The sequence below is a fragment of the Egretta garzetta genome, unplaced genomic scaffold (assembly GCF_000687185.1).
Source record: "Egretta garzetta isolate BGI_Z169 unplaced genomic scaffold, ASM68718v1 scaffold1741, whole genome shotgun sequence".
NCBI lineage: Eukaryota > Metazoa > Chordata > Aves > Pelecaniformes > Ardeidae > Egretta > Egretta garzetta.
The window spans coordinates 38,719-38,941 of record NW_009258641.1 but is presented as its reverse complement, the minus strand read 5'-3'; the positions used below and the strand labels follow the sequence as shown (position 1 = coordinate 38,941).

General features: G+C 67.7%; 1 protein-coding gene across 1 annotated transcript in view; it reads left to right on the top strand.

The window, feature by feature from the left end:
- Positions 1-132: 132 nt before the first annotated feature.
- The window catches only part of LOC104134713 (macrophage-capping protein-like), a gene marked incomplete at its 5' end in the record, with an annotated part of 7,221 nt that continues 7,130 nt past the window's right edge, over positions 133-223 (top strand). Inside the window, one exon of the mRNA XM_035903744.1 lies at positions 133-199. Within this exon, the coding sequence (XP_035759637.1) occupies positions 133-199 (67 nt within the window). The remainder of the gene's footprint in view (positions 200-223) is intronic.

Genomic DNA, 223 nt, shown 5'->3' with positions numbered 1-223 from the left:
CCTGTCCTTCTGGGTGTCCATCGGGCGTTCCCCCGTCCTTCTGGGTGCCCCTCTGTCCGTCGGGGCGTCCATCTCCCTACCAGGGTGTCCTTGACCCCTCCATCCATCTCACGGTGTCCCCTCCACCCGCAGGTCCATCCCTCCCTCACTCCGCCCGTCACCACCTCCCTGACGCCATGTACACCGCGCTCCCCAAAAGGTACCACCCCCACCCCCTCGCCCC